Raw genomic sequence first — 19,262 nt, forward strand, 5'->3', positions numbered from 1 at the left:
CACGCACATCGCACATCACACAAACTACAAACTGCATACATGGGATGCCGTTCTTACATGACCATGGCTGTTAATAGAAAGTTAAGATAATCAATCAAACAAACAAACAGTACGGAAGGCCTCCCATGTATGCGGTGTCTTGCGCATATATAGCGTGTTTTGGGAGACTGTGGTATGTTCTTGTTGTGTTTTCTTATATAGTGGAACTCTTTCCCTTTCTATATCTCTGAAGCATGCCGCCGAAGACACCAAGCAACATACCCTACTCGGTCACATTATATTGCCAACGGGCGTGTGATTCAATTAACGTCCTATCAACAGTCAGTGTCACGTAAGGACGGCTACTCATGATGTATGTTATGTGTTACGTGCATGGAGTGCATGATGCGCGTTTTAGTAGACTGCTTTATATATGTGTATATATGTGTTTTCTTGTCCTTTTTATAGTGCTATATCACTGAAGCATGCTGACGGTCACATACTGACAACGGGCGAAGCAGTCACCCTACTCCAGTTATGCTGAGCGCTAAGCAGGAGCAGAAACTACCACTTTCAAAGACTTTGGTATTTCTCGGCAATGGGACAGAACCAAGAGTCTACCCCACAGGGGCGGGCGCTCGACAGAAAGGCGCCAAGAAGAAAGGTATTTAGGAAGAAAAGAAAAGACATGATCCAAAATTTAGTCGCCCTTTACGATAACGTCATGTTTTAGCTCAAAATCTCCTCACCACATGCTCGATGCTCAGTAGATCAACCTCTCATACTAAAATGCAATATATTTCGAAACCATGGGGTATTTATTTAATACAGACGTTTTTTCCCATGCAAGTTCATGCTATACAGAGCATCAGTATTTAGTCTTATATTGGCGAAGCTCTGTAAGGTTTCGACCCTTTTCCATGCTCTTTTTAAGGCATCACGCGTTCTACTAAATTCTGCTGAAGCTCCCCATGTTTATGCATTTTCTGTAATTTCGTTATTTTTCTTCAAATGCCTACCAACGCTTGGGATAATTCCTCAGATAGTATAGGATGGCTCATACTCGTCTTCGTCAAGTTTTCTAACCGATATAATACATTCTTACGAATACTAATAAAGTTCTGATGAAGGAATGCAGTGTAATGTTCGACTTTCACCTGGATGTCTAACCAAGAATTTCTGTAGTAATGTTATGTGCGACGCTGTCTTCCTTAAAGTATTTTCTTGCTCTCAATCAAAGTTTTTAGATCAATTTTCTTAAATTTATTAGACGGATTGTTTATTGACATGAAGCAGACGTGGATTTTGTAAGAAAAAAGTTACCAGACTTACAGAATTTGGTCATACAGACTAAACAGCGTGTGACGATACCGACAGATCACGAATTTGAACGGAGTGCAAGAATTGTGTTACACTTCTTAGCCAACGTCTGAAAGACCTGAGAACGTTGAAAGCTAAAAAAAATGTTATCCTCAAACATATATCAGAAAAGCGTGAAGGCGACTGGAAAACTAGCCAATTTGCGATGGTCATAAATAGCAATTAGTGTATTCAGAACTGAAAATGCTACCGATTATATACTGAAGTTAAACGACGCTACTTGGTATTTATCAATGACGCTTCTTCTTTTCTTCACAACGACAAAACAATCCTACTCCATTCACAGGGAAATCTAGTTTGTCTTGCGGAAGTTGGATCGCCTGAGAACCCATCCTCTCTTAAAACAAAGATCAATGGCTTGGCATGAGTTAGAGTGTGGTAAATGGAAGCAAAATATACACGGCAATAGGACTTGATGGTCTTAAAAACAGGAGTAAATTCAAAAGAGAAATTTAAAAGAATGCGTTTCCCCAGAATTACAACAAAAAATTGACTACGGCACCGAAAATGAAATAAATGCTGTAGTTACCATTGCATGCTCTTTCGTAGCGTAAAGGTTTACATTTGTTGCCTATTTACAACGTACAAATCAAGAGTTCTGCTGTTTTGTTGTACACGTTTTCATTCACATTGGAATATTCGGACTAGCATATTCATCCACACGGCTCCAAATTGCGCGTGACGTACTGAATCCATCGAAAAAAATAAAGTTCAGTAGCCCCTGGTCGAAATCAATACAGTTTATACTATTAATTCACCACTGACTGTAAATATAATGTATTATAAATGGGTTTGTTTCTATTTGAATTACCTTGTTTTTCTTTAAGGTATGGTTTTGGATAGATTTGTGTAGATTTCGGTAGGCTTTGGCAGATTTGGGAAAAATTGTCTCATCTATCCCCACTGCAGTGGAAAAACTATACCCCGAACAAATGTTTCACTGTCTCTTACCATACCCCGTACATGTATAACGGAAAATATTGTATCAAATTTAACATATTTCTTATAGTTCTTTCGACAACACATTTTGCGGTTTTCTATATTGACAAACATAGATTGAATATCAGGTTCCTTTAGGTCTCATATCGTCGCAATATCTATTTAATTCGCTGTTGAATGTGAAGGCAGACGGGGTTTTCAAGGTACTACGTTGCTAACTTGACAGTAGAAATGCTTAATAAAGATCACTTGCAAAGTCTTACTGGTATAGTTTATAAAACTATTAAACCAAATAATTTTCTTATCGTGTCTGTGTCTCTTGATCAATGAAGCGAAGGCATAGTAGCAATTTACGCTGTCGGTCAAACACGGTGATTATTGTCTTCAAGTCAGCCCCGATGGTGATAATCTGATTAGTTCGTGTTTAGGATAATTCTGATAATTTTGTTTCCAATGTATATATATCATAGTCAGTGTTAGCTTCCCGACTGATATCATCTTCAGACGACAGATACATGTAACAGTACTTCCATGATTTCCGGTAAGAAAAGGATTTACACCTGAACTTCCTTTCTTCTAAGCAAAATTTAGCACACTGCAATTAAAATGAGAGTGACATGTAAATATAATAACAACAAAATTAACGATGCTTGTTTCTGTATGTCTGTTGTAATGTCAGGGAAATAAGTAATACTAATTACTATGAAATACTAACATTTCTGCAATATTGGTAATGGTTATCAATAGCATTTGACCAATATTTTGTTACGAAAACATTTAAAACAAAGATCTTCTGCATGAAACCTCTCAAAAAAAATTGACGCCTAGATAGTCTTTAATTCAAATTGCTATAGCTGTATGATTAATCAATTCATAATAGACAAGTACGATTCCAATTGTCATCATCGTATTGCTTAATCTACGTTGTTTATCTGACTCTATAAGTTGGTGTGTAAAGGCTGTAACTAAACAAATGTTTCCGTACGTTCTCATACATTTATCTAGGTTATGTTTACACTAAAATGTTTAATGACAGAATTTGAATAAAATTTAACGTATATTACTAAATACTTACAAGCTCTACAGGTATGGCACCATACGTCTTTCGGACTTGAACCGTTGATAACACATTTTTGGTTCTGGTAAATCTCGGTAGCATGTATTCTGTAAGAGATGTCATCAGGTCATATATTAACTGTATAAGCGAACTTCTGTACCACAATGGTTTATGATTGTCAATATACGGCTTTTATTTAGAAGAAAAATCACATTTTGGTTTGATAAAGGTAACAAATAATCACCTATCTCTGTTTATGGTGCTGAACTCTAAAGAGATTCTTATTTTATTGATTACAGCATGTCTAGAGTAGAAACAGAATCTAAAGATCCCTTTACAGAGGTATTAAATCCTTATCTCAAAGCTCGAATGTATGACGTTGTCAAGCTAGACTTTTTGAAGAGAAGAACGATGAATTCTTGTTTATTGTAAAGAACTGGTGAGCTGAAAAGCGATTAAGTCAATAAAAATAATTATACGACAATATACCTGATGGTGCATTTAAAATAGTGTTTTAAGAATATCATTACCACATCCATTTTCGTCCTCCGAATGTCCGCAGTCGATTTCACCGTCACATCGGTAAAGGGATGCTATACACCTATACAGAAACAAGATAATATTGTCATATAAATCGGTAGTACCTGTACACCCAATCTCATTTCCTCAAATAAACTTCCATTGCTTCGATATATCATAGCATTTATATCAATTTAAACACTCGAGAGGGGATAGGGGAAAGGCATATTAAACAAACCATTTCCCATGGGATAGGGGAACGACATATTAAACAAACCATTTCCCATGGGATTGGGGAACGAAATATTAAACAAACCGTTTCCCATGGGATTGGGGAACCACATATTAAACAATCCATTTCCCATGGGATAGGGGAACGACATATTAAACAAACCATTTCCCATGGGATAGGGGAAAGATAGCTATTGTCAATGATAATAAAACAATTAATGACTTACTTTCCTTCGGAACCTCTGTGACAGTGAAACTGGCCTTTGGGACACTCCCGTACGTCCGTCCCTAAAACATCATTCCGAAAAAAAGGACGTCTTTAATTTATATACATTAATGGCAGTCATCGGAATAAATCCAAATTAATTAATACTTAAAACAATATATCAACTATTTACGGAACAGATAATCTAGTGTTTAGAAAAATTGGCAACTTAGATGACGCTGGCTGTTAATAGAACGATAAAGCAAACCTTTGGTATAGTTCTTAGATGACACTGGCTGTTAATAGGACGACAAATCAATAAACTACACGTTTGATTTAGTCCTTATATGACGCTGGCTGTTAATAGGACGACAAACCAATAAACTACACCTTTGATTTAGTCCTTATATCCTGGCTGTTAATAGGACGACAAACCAATAAACTACATCTTGATTTAGTCCTTATATTTGTTAATTTAGTCCTTATATGACGCTGGCTGTTAATAGGACGACAAACCAATAAACTACACCTTTGATTTAGTCCTTATATGACGCTGGCTGTTAATAGGACGACAAACCAATAAACTACACCTTTGATTTAGTCCTTATATGACGCTGGCTGTTAATAGGACGACAAACCAATAAACTACACCTTTGATTTAGTCCTTATATGACGCTGGCTGTTAATAGGACGACAAACCAATAAACTACACCTTTGATTTAGTCCTTATATGACGCTGGCTGTTAATAGGACGACAAACCAATAAACTACACCTTTGATTTAGTCCTTATATGACGCTGGCTGTTAATAGGACGACAAACCAATAAACTACATCTTTGATTTAGTCCTTATATGACGCTGGCTGTTAATAGGACGACAAACCAATAAACTACATCTTTGATTTAGTCCTTATATGACGCTGGCTGTTAATAGGACGACAAACCAATAAACTACACCTTTGGTATAGTCCTTATATGACGCTGGTTGTTAATAGGACGTTTAACAAAAAGCTAATCCACACCGTGAGTAAAACCACTAATGCATTTTTGTCAAAGAACGCTTGTGAAATAAGTCATAATAATATGGCTGTGTGTTTTGCTCGCTCCTGCTTGGCTGAACTTACACTTTCCCGCCACGATACAACACGATATCCAGCAAACAATCCCTAACTATTCATGTTGATATAAGATTCCAAAAGATTTAGATCGTGCCCAAATATAGAAATCTTGTATTGTGACGTCGTGGAAAATGACGTCACAATCACTTTACATCCTGATAAAATATTCCAATGGGCTCAGGCTGTACTCAAATATAGCGTAAAGTGACTTTCCGAATATAATGACGTCAGAACAATAAAACGTGACGCCATTAGTAAGCAAGATGACGGAAGGCGACAGGTTTGCTACAGTCAATGAGGGAAACTAAAACAGTTAATAGAAGAAAACGATGTAAAAAGCACAAGACATGCATTTGTTTGTTTGTTTGTTTGATTGATTAATTAACGTCCTATTAAGAATGGAAACCGTGAAAACTTTCCGATCAAACCTAAAAGAAAAGATGAGAGCAAAGACTTGAGAAAAGACGAGATAAATTGATAACTTCATAGATATTCAACCAACTTACACTTGTTCGCTATGTTTTACTTAAGATACATGTATAATATTCGGTATATCTTTATTATAAGAAATTGTTATATTTTACTGATGATCCAACGTGTCCAGTTAAGACGTTTATGAAATAGAAACAACACCTAAACATCAAATGTGACCGTTATTCCAGTTAAAGGAAAACGATAAGTCCTGCTACAACAACATGGCTCTTGGACACAACACCATTGGTAGCATAATGAAAAAAACATTTCAACAAAATCTTGACTTTCTAGATTATACAGCAACCATTCATTGAGAGCTTCTCTTGTTCACCTTTTAGACAGCAACGGTAATTTTGCGAGTAGACATATTATGACTGTAACTGGCCACTGAAACTCGGAACCAAGTATGAAGTGCAAAATGTCAGACGCAATTTCAAGCAAATAACTTGTTGAAAGAGAGTCAAAGAAACGCACCAAATATGGATTTGAGCAACTTGCTAAATGATATACATAATTACAAAATTAAAAAATACGCATTCAATGAAATATTGACAAACTTGGGTGTGGAAAAACTTACCCGGAACTCAAAATTGCAATCTTCATATCAACATTGCAAACATAGTTAATATCAGATTTCCTTTCCGTTTGTTTGTTTGATTATTTAACGTCCTATTAACAGCTATGGTCATGTAAGGACGGCCTCTCATGTATGTAGTGTATAGCGTGTGTGAATTGCGAGGTGCGTGTTTTGGGTTACTGCTGTATCCGTGCTTCAATTTTTCAAGCTGCTCCATTATTACAGTCAAATATCTTTAGTAAATAATTATTGAGAACCATACTGTCCAAAACTGTCAATCTGTTTGTTTATAATTTTCATGACAAATAAGAATTAAAAACTAGGTTGATATATCAGTGTTAACAAAGTGCCGTACCTGTATAGATCAACATCAAGTAAATTCCATAAAACAAAACAGATATCAACCTGTTTCCAGATTGATAGGGTGGTTCATCAATCCTTCAAAGAGATATAACCCTCGGACAAACAGGTCGATAATTGTATTATGTTACCTAACTATATGAGGAACATTATCAACTGAATTGTAATACATTTTTCAGAGTAAAATATAAGGTTTAAATGTGAAAATATGTGATATTTTTCAACCATGTGAAAATCTTGACCAGAAAACATCATTTACAGTGATAATATCGTTATAGCAGGAATACCATTTTTGAAATATCAAACAAGTAACATATCAAGTGCCTTTATCCTATTTTTCATATTTAATGTGGTATCATAAATGTGTTTCATAAATTCGTAAGCGGGAAAATCGCGGCTGTATGAAATACGTTTATAGGTATTAGTTGAGACCTAGAGTAGAGACGGTAAAATGAACTAAATAGAATATTCCTAGTATCTTGATAAATAAGTTGTATTTCATCCCGTGAGGTGAAAGTTTCACTCAAGTGAAATTTCGAACTTTGCACACGTGAAAAATGTCAGCGTTCCCGTCCAAGTCGATGAAATATAATTAATTCATCCAGAAACAAGGAATATCCCTTATATATTCTTTCCCTGTGATAACAATATACATACGTGATTTAGATGTATTGTTTATATGACATTGTGGTATGTCACAATATGCAAATTCATCCAATGTGACGTTTGTCCAGCACCAAGGTCTGACGTCTTCGTCGGGGTTCCTACAGAAATTGTGGTTTCCAAGCCCCTACGAAAATAAATATATCAAAATGCATAATCTGTACAGGCAAAATATCAAATACTTCAAAGTATCCAATTTAGTGTTAAGGACAATACAAGCAAGCGAGCATTTCTTTTGATTAATACTGACCGTATCTGAGGATGTATGAGGATTCGTGGTCCTAGACAGAGTCCAGTTTTGACAGAGAAGACCATCTGTAGTGATGTGTACATTTCCTCTGTAATCCTTGCCATCATCCGTATAACATTCTAAGGACAAACATACTTAAATCACGACAGAGTATAACTTACATGTAACATCTGGTAACTTCCCATTGCTCCATGCCATTTATTGCTTGATTTCAGCATCTTTATAATTTTAGGAAAGTTTTCCTTTTCGTAGAATATAAAGGATTGCAAGTAGATAAAACAATTTATACCACTTTTGATTTACTAGATTTAACTACATAATCAAGAGATTTAGAGGTTCTTGTTCAAACATTGGGCAATGAATGAAAACTGAGTAAAAACATAGCGAGTAAATACAATGCTCTCACCCTGATGTGTTCCAGCTGGGATCAGGGATTTTTCACATATATAGCTTAGTTGCCCGTCCGTTCTGACGCACTCCACAGCCTTCCAATAAAAGTATCCCACGTCCCCAACAGTTCCATTAGGGAAGGTATAGTGTCTGGACAAGGCAACGCAGTCGTGTCCGGGTGTCGTGGAGGGTTCAGGATTAACGTGGGAGGGCATCCATCCTAATAATATACATATTTAGCATCGCATTTTACTGTATTACCCTGTGAGAAGAACACATGTGAACTTATATAACTTATAACTTAACTAGGTTTTTATGCTGACAAAAAACTCAAAAAGTATATATTGTCGAAATTTGAACATTTATTAAATGGCAGTGAATCAAGAAATAAAAGAAAGCTAAAAGCATAAAAGGTTGGAAAATCATGAAATCGTTTTTATCCCATAACTATGCATGTTTCACAATGGAAAACCCATGTGATAAATTCCATAAAAGTTCGTTATCATTTAAGTTTACACATTCCAGTGTGTAAACAACTATCGCGCCTCTGATTGGCCACCTCTAAGATCTCAAGATTCCGATTATCTCTCAACTTCGGGCTACTTTTCATAGCGCATTTTTAATAGCATTGTATTTATTGTGTAACAGGTAATTGCTTTTAAACAAAGTTTTAAACAATATAATAATGGTTCTCTATTTAGGCACTTTATTTTATGGCGGAAAGATAGCACTACACATTGTATGGTGGAAAGTTTCCCTGAATGAAGAGGAGAAAATGGTAACCACTTTATAAATATTAAGTTATGGGATAAATAAGTTCCCCAACCTGTGGTTGTTGTTTATCATGTTTTTCGATAATTAATTTTCAAATTTTCAAAAGGCACTCGCTAAAGCTTCGTTAGTTAATTTTCAAATTTTCAAAAGACAGTCGCTAAAGCTCTCGTCTTTTCAATATTCGAAAAATAAACTAACTTGAGTTTGATAAACATGATAAACAACAGTCACGCGTGGGGAACATCTATTTACAAAACAATTATATAAAAACAAACAAAAATGAATATTAATTATATAATGAGGTAAGAAAGGGGGGGGGGCAAGCTTAAAAGTTTTCACTCCGCCATTGATTTTTCAACAAAGCATATTTAGAAAGAGATAACGTGACCGTCTAGAGGCCAGTGACTAAAAAGTGGCCCAAGGGCCGTAACGGTCATCTGGCCTCCTTGGCAATAGCCATACAGGAAATTAATTAAATATGTTGTCATGGTAGTCATCTTAGATTTGGGATCAACTAGAGATGTAACAACTCTTAGTTTGGTCAAGGTCATATCAGGATCATTTCATGCAAGTTTCAGCTATATTGCACTGGTAGAACATGAGAAGTTGTTTTAAAGATGGCGGATGTGACAGCCATCTTGGATTTCGAATCGACCCGAAATATAACACTTTGTCGGCACTATTTCAGGCAAGTTTCAGTTAAATTGTACCAGTAGAACTAGATAGGAAGTTGATTTTTTTCAATATGGCGGCTGTGGCTGCCATCATGGCTTTCGGATCGACCCAAAAAATAACAACACTTTGTCGGGACCATGTCAGGATCATTTCAGGCAAGTTTCAGCTAAATCGCACCAGTAGAACTGGAGAAGAAGTTGAAAATGCTTTTTAAGATGGCGGCTGTAGTGGCCATCTTGGATTTCGGATCGATCCGAAAAATAACAGCACTTGGTCGAGACCATATCAGGATAATTTCATGCAAGTTTCAACTCAGTCGCACTGGTAGGACTTGAGAAGAAGTTTAAAATGTTTTCAAGATTGCGGCTGAAGTGGCCATCTTGGATTTCGGTTTGTTTGTTTGTTTGTTTAATCAATTAACGTCCTATTAACAGCTATGGTCATGTAAAGACGGACTCCCATGTATGCGTTGTATAGCGTGTATGATGTGGTTGGTGCGTGTTTTGGGAGACCGCGTTAAATTCATGTTGTGTCTTCTTGTATAGTTGAACTGTTGCCCTTTTTAAAATGCTATATCATTGAAGAATGCCGCCAAAGACACCAAGCAAGACACCCCACCCGGTCACATTATACTGACAACGGGCGAACCAGAAACTACCACTTTTATAGACTATGGTGTGTCTCGGCGGTTAGGGGACAGAATCAAGAACACAGAGCCTTCCTCACAAAGGCGAGAGCTCAACCAAGGCGAAGATTGAGGTGGTGTCATGGAAGAAGTTCGGAAGTAGAAAGTACGTTGTCAAGAGAGAAAAGATAAGATCATTAATGTAGTCGCCTTCTGCGATCATGAAATAGCGGCAGAAGGTACATTCTTACGCCCTTACATGCAAGACAGTCAGTTTAGGAATACGTTTTAAGTTTAGGAACAAGAAAAAAAAAGTAATATCCTTAATTTTGTCGACTTTTACGATGGGAGAACACATTCTAACCGGATGGGGCTAGTGTAAAGGCGACTAAATTTAGGATAGTATCTTCTCTCTTCCTATACGACTATGTTCTGTGCCTCCTCACATTTAACCTTCTGTTGAGCAATGGCCCCTGTGAGGTTGGCTCTGGTTCTGTCTCCTGGCCGAGAAACAGCATAGTTTATAAAGGTGGTAGTCTCTGCTCCTTCTTAGCGCTCAGGATTAAGGGAGTGTGGAAGGTCGTCCTTACATGACACTGGCTGTTTAACAGGACGTTAATTAATTAAACAAATAAACAAAAACATCCGTTGTTAGTATGTGACTGGGTGGTGTGTGTTGCTTGGTGTCTTCGGTGGCATGCTTCAGTGATATAGCACTATAGAATCAAAAGGTTTGTTTGATTAATTACCGACCTTTTAAAAACCAGGGTCATGTAAAGACGGCCTCTCGTGTTGATATGTATGCAATGTGTAGTGTGTGGTGCGTGTTCTTGGAGACTGCGGTATATTCGTGTTGTGTCTTCTTGTAAAGTGGAACTCTTGTCCTTTTATTGTGATATATAACTGAGCATGCTTACCGTCAAAGACACCAAGCAAAACACACCACCCGGTATCGGCCAGGGGGCAGGGCCCACAGGCAACCTCAAAGGGGCGATCGATCAATAGATGGCTCAAATTGAGGCGTGTCAAGGAAGATGTTAGGTAGAATTAAGTCAAGTTAGGAAGAAGAGAAAAGATAAGATCCTAAATTTAGTCGCCTTTTACCACTTTTGGGTCGTGCGTCGTATGTCCGTAAACAATTTACATTTTCGACTTCTTCTCCAAAACTGCTGAAGCAATTTCAATTAAATTTTGCACAACCCTTCTAAGGATATAAGGCCAATCAAAATTGTGAATTGTATGGTCCCCACTCCCCAGGGGGCTGTGGGAGGGGCCGAAAGTGGTATAATTAACTAAAATTTTCAAAATCTTCTCCACTCATATATGTGGTGGAATCAAATAATCTTCATGGATAGAACGGTCTTAAGGTCCTTTACATAAATTTTGAATTATACGACCCTTTGGTCTCTCGTTTCCCCCTGGGGAGGGGGTTAAGTTTACTATAGTTTATATAGGGAAAACATATTTTTGAGCATTATTTGGTCATTTGTAATAGGAAATGATGCAAATATTGTCAGAATTAACAGTATGAGATGGCCATTGAATCCTATTAACAAATTTTCCATGACTGGCCCCAGGGGCCTTAAGGGTGGGGTCAAATGGGGTCAAATAGGCTAAAACTTCAAAATCTTCTGAAATTCTGGAAATGGTAGAATCATATTCTCTTCATAGATGGAAAGGTATTAAGGTCCTTTACAAAATTGTGAATTATATGACCCTGAGGTCTCACGTTTCCCCCTGGGGAGGGGGTCGAGTTTCCTGTTTTCGTCATCAAACTTTAATAAAGGAAAATGGTATCAAGGACAAATGTAGGATTTGCGTTTTTCATGTTGATACAGATATTGATAGCACCTTTCAAAACTAGAAATATCTTTTTCCACACCACACCATTTACTTACCTGGAAACCAGACGGTTATGGCCATGTCTTTTTCCATAAGTATATTTTTATCTCGCCTTTCTCGTATTTTGTTTTGGATTGATTTCCTGTTAGTCCTCTTTCTTTCTTTTCTTCTTTCCTTTCTCAGTTTTTTCTTCGATTTTGTCTTTTTGTCATTTCTTTTCTTCCTTCGCAGCGTTTTCCATATCCACTTATTTGACTGGTATTTTCCTCCAGTCATCCAGTCTGTTTGTTCTGTAGTAATCAAAACCAACATCACTTATTAAGCAGTCATGATGTAGACAGCCAGAAAAAAACAAAGAAAGAAGAAGAAAAAAAAAACCCAAACAATGAAGGCGAGGAGAGTGGACACAAAAATAGACTGCATGTGAGAATACATTTGCTAAATGCCAAAGAGATTTTAAATCAATTTTCATATATCGAATTGCTTTAACCTCTATTTTAAACTACCTGGATAAAGTATATGTAGCATCGTCGAAAGGAAATCATTCTCAAGAATGTTGTCAACATTCACCATATAGCCTCCAAGTTCTGAGCACCTTTCTTCAGCAGCTGAAACCCTGACATGTGATTGTGTTTGCATTAAGTAACAGCCGCTAGGTCCAGCCACCCAGCTTTCACCACAACCTGTAAGGAAATGTTGAGATTCTGATGATATACATTGTAGTGTAACGGTTCGGGTTCGGGTCTATCGACCTCAATTGTTGTTAAATTGTGTGTAAATCTTGGGTATCGAAGAGATTGATATTACAAGTATAAACAGGTATAAGGAAGCTCAGGAAGTTCACGTTTGGATCAGAAATGTTTCAATTAAAAATGGAGATCATTGATGTTATTAATTATCAATTATCTAACCTTGATTGGGTTGGCATACGACAGAAACTGCCTCGAACACGTGACAGTTGTGTTGTGACATATAATCACTAACCTTGATTGGGTTGGCATACGACAGAAACTGCCTCGAACACGTGACAGTTGTGTTGTGACATATATTCACACTCAAGTAGGGAACTCTCGTTACCCCGACACGTAACGTCATCCAGCACAAATGAAGTGTCAGACCAGGGTCCAGTCGAATGGTCACTAGTGTCCAAAGCATGTCGGGCGCCGCTGTAAATTAAAATTTCGAGAAGCTTAACATGCAACATTTAAGAACAAGTGTGTTGACTCTCTTGAGGGAAGCATTGACAAGGAGAAGATATATATCCAATTTTCTTTCATACCTACACGTGTAATACTAGCTGGTCTAGGGCAATACACTCATGCCGCCTGAGGCTATACATACACGTGTAATACTAGCTGGTCTAGGGCAATACACTCATGCCGCCTGAGGCTGTATTGCACAGCTACCCATGCAATAAAGCCTCGTGACGTCACGGCGTCAACAAAATTTCTATTTCCTCGGTAAACATTTATCTTTTTTTTTCAAAAACTTGACTGGTTTTACTATAAAAGATACAAACAACGGAATTTTTGTTGGAAATATCACGTAATTTTTCATGTATGAAAATTGACTTTCAGCCGTGGATTTCTTCGAATTTATTTCAAAATGGCGGGATATTATGGTTGTAAAATTGTAATAAAACGTCGAGGGATGAATGAAAAATACTCTTTCATAAGTGGATATGAAGGATAGGGATATTCTACCCTCGTGATCACAAAATGTTGCAAAACCCTCGGCAAGCCTCGGGTTTTACTACATTTTGAGACCCTCGGGTAGAATATCCCTATCCTTCATATCCACATATGAAAGAGTCTTATAATACTACTTACCGTGTAAATCCCAGCTCTCTACATGCCACATGAGCGTCTGTTAAACTCCAATTATCGTCACAGACTATGCCCCATCTTCCCGCACGGTACACCTCCACCACACCTCGCCCTAAGTCATTTACTGGGTCGGGAAGACCATTACCATATTTACCGAGTCTAAAACAAGTAATTCATCTCAAGCAAAACTGTTCAATTTTGTCATTGATATGGAACATCTTCAAATTATGTAATGTGTATCAGACCAAAACAAACTACTCTATCTCTGAACTACGTGAACTAGACTTTCCTTGTAATAATGATATAAAATGATCAGATACAAAAAATATCTGCATATCCATTACCTTATTCTTTGGCCACTGACAGGTTCAGACAGGTCGGGATCAGCGTGAGTTTTCTTGCCTAGAGACAGTAGTGTCTCCTAAGAAAAAGAAGTTTAACCAATCAATGAAGTACTTTTAACAATCAAGGTTATACCAGATGTACAATTGTTTCTATTTATATTTACCTGTAGGTCTTACGATGGCCGAAAACAGACTGACAGAATTGTGTTACTAATAACACGTTTTCGTCAGCAAAATATGTACGTACAAATTTTGTGTCAAAAACCTATAGCTATAGGGATGTTATAGTAGTACGTTTTCGTCAACAAAATTTGTACGTACATATTTGTTGACGAAAACCTGTTGTTATGATAGTAGTAGATTTGGCTATACACGAAATGTGTATATGACAAAAACGTGTAGTTTAGAAATCTACTGAATCCGTATACCAATTAACATTCCTTTGTTCTGTGATTGATCGTTACACGGTCATATGCTGACTTCACTTGATAAAGGCTTTGAAAGGTCAAAACAGTTTGAAGTTTCGTTTCATCATTATTGTTGTTTTCAAATGCATGAGGTTAAATACATATTTAAACTTAATTCTGAAGGTAACCCGGATTGCTATAGTTACCATATTATCAAATACTTATCCATTCAAAGTTTATTACATCCCTGCAACTGCGAAACGGCCATATTCGTATGGTAAAAACTAGACATACCACCCGTAGTAGTAAACCTGCATATATAAAGATGTTTTTTTGTGTCTATAAATCAGGTAGGAAAAAAGGGGGCTCAATTTAATCTTGACCGCTATAGTTCTAAGAATAGCACTACAATAAGTCTAAATGGGTTATTACTGAGAACGTCTTATACGTTGTATATCATGACTCATTGCAGTGAAGTAAACATCGCGTTTTGGTTTTGATGCCCTTATCAGGTAAAGTCACTATATGACCGTGTAAGAATCAATCGCAGAAAAAGGAATGTTAATTGGTATATGGATTCAGTAGATTTCCAAACTACACGTTTTTGTCATGTACACATTTCGTGTACAGCCAAATCTACTACTATCATAACAACAGGTTTTCGTCAACAAATATGTACGTACAAATTTTGTTGACGAAAACGTACTACTATAGCATTCTTATAACAATAGGTTTTTGACACAGAATTTGTACGTACATATTTTGCTGACGAAAACGTGTTACTAGTAACACAATTCTGTCAGTCCGTTTTCGGCCATCGTAAGGTCTACATACTTGAAGACATATTCGAAAGGCTAATCATGTTAAGAAATTTAGTTGTAAGAGCATGTTTAACCCAATGTATTTGATTACATTGAAATGTTATAAGAACCCCCTCATAACTGCTGCGAAACGCTTCTAAACAATGGCTTTGGATTTTCTAAATGTATACTGCAGTGAGATTGTAGTCACATTTATTATTGTTCTTATTCATGGACATAGTAAGAGTTTCGTGATTAATTCTGTTAACAAGTTCCGATAATATAAGTGAGAGTATAAAGTGTTGACTTCCGGTTTACAAGTTGTAGTTTCCGGTAGCTTGTATAGATAACTTACATGGATGCCCCCCTCGGAATGTACATGGAGTCCAAACACTATCATCGTCCTAAGCAGTAACACAATGTTAACTCTCGTCCTCATTGTCATAAATAAGCATTAACATACAACGCCTTATAACACAGAAGGTCCACTGCCAAATACACTGCGACATACTTAACATCAACAAACAAGATAATCCCGACCACGTGGTGGGGTGCGCCTAAATAAGATAACGTGTACATACTTCAGATATTATGATAATCTGTTACGAAATACCTGTTGCACTTTATATGTATACGTATGACAGGTTCATGTAAAGGCAAGTCTCTACATCCTTTGGTTGTACACAAACTAGAGCCAGTTACGATGCGAGATGTTATTCCTGTTTTTAATAGCACACCATCATCAGATTGTAGGTTATTTTAGTGGTTAAGATGTCTTGACATATTACATATGTACAGCAAGCCCTCCATCTCTGGTTTGCGAGTTCGAATCCCATGTGGGGCAGTTGCCAGATACTGATCGCTGGTCGGTGGTATTTCTCCGGGTTCTCCGGCTTTCCTCCACTAACAACCTGGCACGTCCTTCCATGACCATGGCTGTTAACAGGACGTTGAACTAATAAAACCCATTAAAATCGACATTTATTAGTCGTCCGTTGACAATTCTTTTAACCGCTATTTTAAATATATTTATAAAGAAGGAATCGTGATCAAATAGCTTACATAGGTTTCCCTAAGCCCCTAGTTGTGCATAGTTCATTTGGGGACCGATCGGTTAACACGATGGGAAACAGACAGCCTTCATGGATTTCAATAGTTGAATATTGCTGCCGCTATTTCTCAGAAAGTACTGAAGGAAACTGTATCAAATTTCATATGTTTGGACCAATCAAATTTTATATTATGATGCATATTGTACGTTTCTAACAATCAAACAAAGTCTTGTCCTTAAGCTTCCCATCCATCTCGAATTTAATTTCAACAAATTTTATTGCAAATAAGATGCAAATTAGCCATATAAGCCATTTCCAATCAAATCCGGTATGGTACAATTATCAACAATATATTTTAAAATTTGATATGACATCTTGAATGAATATACTACTCAAAATTTCCTAAGGATCACTTTTATTTTTCAGTATTTTCAGTAAATCAAATTCATGTAATTGTACAATATTCATAAAAATGATTGAATGATGTCTTTAACATGATTAAACACAGGCTCCAACAGAAAAACTATGGAATTTTCACGAGTGCTCGATACATTACTTGCGAAACAGAGCTACCCCCCAAAATCACAAAAACACGGCAATGGGAGCGAAAATGAAATTCGCGTTAAAACAGTTTTCTCGTGTAATTTTCATTTCAGCATATTGTGTGACGTCCCCTAGCTTCAATAACACTGCGACATCGCCGACGCATGCTCGCAATTAAGTCCCGTTTCCGGTTTTGCTGGATGAATGCCCATTCCTCTCGCAGAGCCGTTCCAAGTTCTTGCGGTGACCTTGGCTGGTAAACGCGGGAAGAAATGGATTCCTGTAGCATGACCCACACGTGCTCTATCGGATTTAGATCCGGAGAACGAGCAAGCCAGTCCATGCGTTTGATAGTTTTCCCCTGAAGATAGGCGACAGTGACCCAAGCTCTATGTGGATGAGCGTTATCATCCATAAGAATGAATTCCGGACCGATAGCACCAGCATATGGTCTAATGTAGACATCGAGGACTTCATCGCAGTACCTTTGGGTTATCAAATTGCCGTTCGGGAAGACATGGAGATCTGTTTTACTTTGGACACTTATACCGCCCCAGACCATTACAGACCCGCCGCCATGTCGGTCGTGTTCGGAGACGTTGGCTGTAGGAAATCGTTCATTTGGTAGTCTCCACATTCTAGCACGCCTGTCTGTGAAGTCGAGACAGAATCTGGACTTGTCTGTGAACAGAACAGGGCCTTTGTATCTGATAGTCCATCTCGCATGATCGTGGGCCCATGAAAGTGTAGCCTGAGCATGCCTACCAGTCAAGGGAATCCTCTTTGCAGGTATACGGAACTTCAGTCTGCATGATTATGTACAGATTGCGTAGATATTCGAGTTCCAGTGGCGTTTATGAAGTCATTTCGTAGTGACGTAGCGTTACTAAACCTCTTCAGAAGGAAACTATCGAACGCATGGACTGGCCTGCTCGTTCCCCGGATCTAAATCCGATAGAGCACGTGTAGAACATGCTACAGTAATCCATTTCTTCCCGCGTTTACCATCAAAGGTCACTGCAAAAACATGGAACAGCCCTGCATAGAGAAATTTGAGATGTTCTTTGTTGTTATATAATTGTATATTTTACCTATAGATGTGTTGATCAGTTTAAAATCTACCCTAAGGCATTGTGGTCTTACTTTTGTGGAGTGACCACCAATTACATATAGTATTCACATGTCAAAGTGTTTATAAACTTCCTTGAGGCAATGGTGTCATTGATAAGCTTAAGTAGATATATTTCATATCAAACTGTCGATATATTGTCAAGTCGTTTAATTGTGATAATATCTTTATGCTATTAATCTTGATTACATCCGGGTTTACCTATTGGACAATGGTCATTTTATTATAAAAAAACCCATGTCTGATTTATGAACATCAGTTGGATTCCCAACCTTCAAGGCGGTCACTACGGATATTTCTTGGATTACCAGATAGTGAACTGTGTGTGAACATTATTCAAATTCGGAACTTTTATAAGGTGGATCGCCATCTACGGACAATTAATTCGGTGTCTACATATTGGATTACCAATACGAGTGAACTTTCATTTTATTTCTATGTAATGTGCCACATATGTTTGATATATGGGAAAGAAATACAATACAAGAGAAAATCAAATTCCACTTGAATTCTTCGTTTTGTGTCCTGCAATTTATATATAATTACCAACGGTCCGAACTGAACTTGAAAACAACACACATTTTCCTTATTAAAATAATTAACATACGGAAACTTCCGCACGTTTTGTCAAGAAGTAAAGATGACGTAAGAGAATGTTGAATTTTAACTTTAGAATTTAATAACGATACGTTTGACTTGACGGAGGGCTATTCTGGAATGTCCAGAATGTAGCCGATGTGTTCCGTACAAAGTCGGAGACCTAACTGCTTTACAAATAAAATATTTCATGCTTAAATAATGTACATACAATAAAATTACAGAATTATGATTGACAGATATCGCTCATTGGCAGATTAATCAGCCGTGGTCAGTGTCCTTTAGGCAATTAGGATGGCCGTGACATTAATCCGGTTACGTAATAGAATAGAACTTAATTGCCAGAGGATATACACAGTTATCACACATAAGGATTTTATCTCAAATGTCACAAACGTAAATATGATCAAGAATATAACCTTAGGAATGTCAAAATTACACACAATAGTATTAACTGATAATTGATGTTAAAATTTAGCAACTATTAACGCAAAGTTCAAAGCACTT

General features: G+C 37.1%; 1 protein-coding gene across 1 annotated transcript; it reads right to left on the bottom strand.

The window, feature by feature from the left end:
- Positions 1-1,805: 1,805 nt before the first annotated feature.
- On the bottom strand, positions 1,806-15,979 carry LOC138323170 (uncharacterized). Its single transcript, XM_069267580.1, has 13 exons — positions 15,790-15,979; positions 14,228-14,304; positions 13,887-14,042; positions 13,042-13,223; positions 12,564-12,740; positions 12,114-12,347; positions 8,158-8,361; positions 7,752-7,870; positions 7,496-7,628; positions 4,333-4,393; positions 3,886-3,956; positions 3,374-3,462; positions 1,806-2,893 (listed from the first exon to the last, which is right to left on the bottom strand). Exons 1-13 carry the CDS (start codon positions 15,877-15,879, stop codon positions 2,723-2,725), a joined length of 1,764 nt encoding a protein of 587 aa, XP_069123681.1. The 5' UTR covers positions 15,880-15,979; the 3' UTR covers positions 1,806-2,722.
- Positions 15,980-19,262: the final 3,283 nt, after the last annotated feature.

Source organism: Argopecten irradians, chromosome 5, assembly GCF_041381155.1.
Source record: "Argopecten irradians isolate NY chromosome 5, Ai_NY, whole genome shotgun sequence".
In the NCBI taxonomy this organism is placed as follows: Eukaryota; Metazoa; Mollusca; class Bivalvia; order Pectinida; family Pectinidae; genus Argopecten; species Argopecten irradians.